The sequence below is a fragment of the Carlito syrichta genome, unplaced genomic scaffold (genome assembly GCF_000164805.1).
Source record: "Carlito syrichta isolate Samal-C Ts95f unplaced genomic scaffold, Tarsius_syrichta-2.0.1 Scaffold308899, whole genome shotgun sequence".
Lineage (NCBI taxonomy): Eukaryota > Metazoa > Chordata > Mammalia > Primates > Tarsiidae > Carlito > Carlito syrichta.
Window position 1 is genome coordinate 48,543 of NW_007252995.1, and position 4,895 is coordinate 53,437.

The following is a 4,895-nucleotide window of genomic DNA, read 5'->3' on the forward strand; positions in this document are numbered from 1 at the left end:
TTCAAGACCAGCCTGGGCAACTTGGTGAGACCTTGTCTCTACAATAAATCAAAAAATTAGCTGGGCATGGTGGCGCACACCCATAGTCCCAGCTACTTGGAAGGCTAAGGCGGAAGGATTACTTGAGCCCAGCAGGTCGAGGCTGCAGTGGCCACGGTATGCCACTGCACTCCAGCCTGGGCGACAGAGTGAGACTCTGACTCAAGAAAGGAAAAAAAAAAAAGCAATTGAAATAATTTAGGCTCTCAGCTTTTCAGACTATAGGCACACAGATACAAAAGATAACTAAGGTCATTCTAAATCTTACAAATGGCAGTCAGGCAAATAACATTATATTGAACATTTGCTAAAAGAGGTGCTAATTAGCTGGAAAACTAGACTAGGATGTTTTCTTGTCAAGAAAAGGTTTCAACACTGCTAGTTGTGCAATTCACTGTGTAGCAAGGGTTTTACACATTTAACAGAACCACTGAATTAGAAAGTCAGGAAACCTAGGTTCTAGTACCAGTTTTATTTGTATCTAACCACGTACAAACCACCTATCTATAACGGTTAACATCTACTCCCTAATTTACAGATATATCACAAAACCAAAATCCTTTCCAAGAAAACCTCATTGTAAACCAAGACATTCCTACTATTTAGCCCAGACTTTAACTCAAAGGTAGAGAAAGACAAATTAGAGAATTTGTCTTTTATAAATCTGTGGCATACCTTATTTCTGCAGATGGATAATCTGGTTGAGATAAGCACTGTCATGTCTCAACTTTCAGAACAAAAAGCTATCAGCAAGAAGTTAATGGTGACGAAGCTGGCCCCCAAAATACTACTACTGAGAAGTAGCTTTGGATTAAGTACAGAGCTCATAACATTCCTAATGTTAAATGAACAAAATTTAGCCTTCGTCACTAAAGCACATTTACCCTTTTGAAGAAACATATACCGCTAGGGCAAGCCTCTTATTTCACTAGAAATAATGTTAAACAGGAATGCCTTGGAGACTTTTCAAATGGCCGATCAGAATGGCTAAGAAAACACTATTTGTGGGTTTTTGTTTCTTTATCCTTTCTCTCTCCTTTTTCATTCAAAAATTCAGTCTCCCCTCCCAGACCAGATTCCTCTGTTCTCTGCCAGAGTGTAAGAAATGTCAGCATTCTGTCACTAAAGAATAAACATAGAAGAGGAATTAACATGTCACTGAACAAATATTCAGGAGATAATTCTAAGTGGATATAGAAAAATTTATACACCATAAACATATGTGGATGTATACGGACACCATTTATCATATATGTGTATTGTGACAACCATATGTATTAATAAGCCTTCAAAAGGTAAGCACCTATATTTTCTTGTATTTAACAATGTCAGTTTTGTATAATTTAGTCTCTCTATTTAAGGACTTTCCCTTACATATGGTGACAGAAACAAAGACTGGAACATGGTTCATAGAGAAACATAGAACATATACAAATACCATAATAAAATAACCATGTATACCATCGCTTAGGGAAATCTTTCAGAGAAGATCTACTTTTACTGCTGGCCCCAAATGTCATCATCCACTTATGTTCTTCAACAATCAACTTTTAATACAAAAATACCTTCAAGCTGATAATTAAGAACATTTACAGTGACTTACAAAACTGACAGAATATTTCAATGCTACACAAAACAGTTCTATACATACTTAAAGTTTTAAAGTTCTTTGCTGGCACTTGATTTTATAGTTGAAATACACAGTAACTACTGATCTCAATAAAATACTGTTTTTAGCTTATACATATTGTTAAACCCAATATTACCTCACAAAAACAATAGAGAATAAATCACTTCCTGCTGAAGAATCCTCTAGGACAAACACCAAAACTGTACAGGCAAAAAAACTTTTAAAGACAAGGCATGACCAATGGATAAAAATGTACAATACCCAACTACATGTCCAGTGGAAAAAAGAATTATTCCTCTGACTCAATGAAGGCTGTATCAAGCATAGATAAAAAATATGAATTTATCAAATTATCCTTTTTTTTTTTTTTTTTTTTGGTTTAGGAGGGTCTTTGAATAATTGGTGACACTACTAGAATGGATTTTTTAAGATAGAAAATTGGTCACATTTAGCAAATACACATTTTATATTCCAATATAAAAACTGAGATTTCTTTTGAAACGGTGGAATCCTGATTTCCTTTTAACTTTCTGTGAGCTTGTAAGGCCATTCTGCACATTACCAAAATGAAATCACTATTCAGTAACCTTAACAAATATATGTAATTTTTTTTCATTGCAGAAGAAAATTGAACTAAATTTTAACAAACTATATTTAACTTAGAATACTAAAAACTGACTAGCTTAAAATTTTGAAACCTACTATTTTCATTATTCTGAAGGAAAATATACACCTTCAAAACCCAACCAACAAATCCTATGCCAGTTTTCTATTATACTAATTTTTTGTGGCACTAAGAATTTAAAAGTTAACATAAGGCTAAATTGGGATCATCAAAATATAAACATACCAACTAACCAAACAACCCACTGTGCAACGAATGTTTGAGCAATGAAAAACCACCAAGCATCCTAAACAATTATATAATTTGTTTTTGCATATTTTAATTCTGGACTTTTAGCATTGTAAATTATTAAGTAGGCTGATTTAATGGACTGCTTAAATTTTGTAGTATTTCAAAATATTATCCTTTCTAAACAAAATCTGCGGCCCTAATCAACTTTTTTTTTCCAGAAAAAAGGCCATCTTTTTAAAGATACATTCCATAGGAGTAGAAATGGTTTAGCTTCAAAATATTATTTACAAAGAACCCTGCGGATCCTGTGCATTTCGCTGAGGTGCTACCTGCACCCAGACTTCATCATCAGAAAAAGAACTTGAGCTTCCTGACTCAGAGTCCAGCTCACTGAATCCATCTAAGTCCCATTCAGTACTTGACTCACTCCGTGCATCATCTTCCTCGGTGATGAAACTCTGACCAGGTTCGAGGCAGGAAGGATAAACACGAGCACAGAGGCAAATAAAGCCAGAGTCAAACTGCAAAAGACCTAACATGGTACCTATATTAATCCACTGATCTTCCCTAGTATCATACTCATACACAGTCACTCGGTTCTTTTTCCACTGCGGGGTTGTAGAAGTGATGAGCAGCAACTTTTGGTCATGATTGACGATCTGATAGTTGTGGGTCTCTGAGTCCAAGGGAATATTACTAATCCGCCTCCATTCTCCTCTAGCTGGGTTGTAGACCTTCATGACTGGGATGTCACAGATACAGTAGATCTCATCATTGAAGACACAAGCTTCCTGAAAGTCACTGCGTTTAAGAGAAGCACAGTTCAGCCACATATTGTGGCTGGGATCATAGCATAGCATGCGCTTACTGTTGACTGCATAAAGATAGTTCTGAACCACTATTAGTTCAAAGGAATAGAAGGAATGGGGGACAGGAGCTACCAGTGCCCACTGGTTTCTCTGAACACTGTAGCATTCCACTTCTTTCAATTTAACTCCAGTAACAGGGTCTCGTCCACCCAAAATGTAAATGTAGCCATTGAGATATGCCACATCCATGCCCTCACGACACAGCAAGCGGTCTGCAAGCTGCTGCCAACTATTCTGGGCTGGTTTATACACCCAGAGGTCCTTCCTGGGCTGGGCGGCTAGATAGATGTCATGGTCTGGAGAGACACAAACGGCCGAGGAGGTGATAGTCTTAGTGTGTGCCAAGCTGGTCAAAGGGGATGGCATTGTGTAAATATCCCCCGAGTATGGATCATAGCAGAGAAAGGGATCCCTGGGATGTCCAAAGAAGATCACCATCTCCTTGGCACACATACCCAGTCTCTGGGGTGGATTTTCTGCCGCAGATACAACAGAGTTGCTGCTGCCACCGCCACCGCCGCCGCTGCTGCTGCTGTTGCTGGTGCTGCTATTTGGCTTTGGCACCAGAGACTTGTACAGCATGTCGCCACAGCACATCTGCACGGCCCCTTCAATGATGTCCAGGCAGTACTTCTTCACAATGGGCTTGGTCAGCAGACCTTGCAAGTAGTCTTGATCTTTTTCCGTGAAGTGCATCCAGCGCACACACTTGAAGACTTCCATAGCACTGGGACCCCGCTCTTTGGGCGCAGCCTCCAGCCACTGCACAGCCACGTGGCATACAGTCCGCTCACTTTCTACGTCCAGACTATCCAGGCGCAGGACAGCCAGCAGCTGGGCCAGGGTCAGATCCGCTAGAGTCTCCTCCCGAACTGAGCCCATTCGGCTGAGCTGCTTGAAGTTGTGCGCTATAAAGGACTGGGCCTGAGACCGCAGCTTGTGATGGTCAAAGGCGTCGGCAAACTTGAGGATGGCGGTGCAGTTGGCCAGGTCAAGGCGGCGGGCTAAGAACGAGGCACAGGCTTCCCGCACATACTCCAGCTGCAGCATGTCGGAGGCCGCGTACAGGCGCTGCACGTTGGCCTCGCTCAGGGACACGCGGCCCGTGTAGCAGTAGTCGACCAGCACCTCGAAGGACTCGGCGTCCACGTCGTGCATGGTCACGCTGGCCTGCTGGCTCTCGTACATGCCGCCCGTGAACATGCTCTTGAAGTAGGGGCACGCGGCGGCCAGCACGTTGCGGTTGCACGAGAAGAGGCGGCCGGTGCCAGGCCCGCTGCCGGGCGTCACCACCTCGATGGTCACATCACACAGCAGCCGCGCGTCGTAGAAGGACTTGAGCTGGGCCAGCAGCGCCGCAGAGTGGGCCGCGTCCTTCAGCTCCTCCGGGCCCGCGAAGAAGGCCGACACCGAGGGCTTGGAGAGCCTCTTGGGCCGCCTCCCGCCGCGGGGGCTGGCGAGGCGGCGGGAGCGCGGCGCGTCCTCCCGGGCCTGCATGGCG

General features: G+C 42.8%; 1 protein-coding gene across 1 annotated transcript; it reads right to left on the bottom strand.

Moving 5' to 3' along the window:
• Nucleotides 1-496: 496 nt before the first annotated feature.
• On the bottom strand, nucleotides 497-4,891 carry LOC103268786 (kelch repeat and BTB domain-containing protein 7). Its single transcript, XM_008066380.1, has one exon. It carries the CDS (start codon nucleotides 4,889-4,891, stop codon nucleotides 2,810-2,812), a length of 2,082 nt encoding a protein of 693 aa, XP_008064571.1. The 3' UTR covers nucleotides 497-2,809.
• Between the last annotated feature and the right edge of the window lie 4 nt (nucleotides 4,892-4,895).

What these genes read in the sequence shown, in the direction of transcription:
- LOC103268786 (XM_008066380.1), bottom strand. Translation starts at nt 4,891, where the DNA reads ATGCAGGCCCGGGAGGACGCGCCGCGCTCCCGCCGCCTCGCCAGCCCC.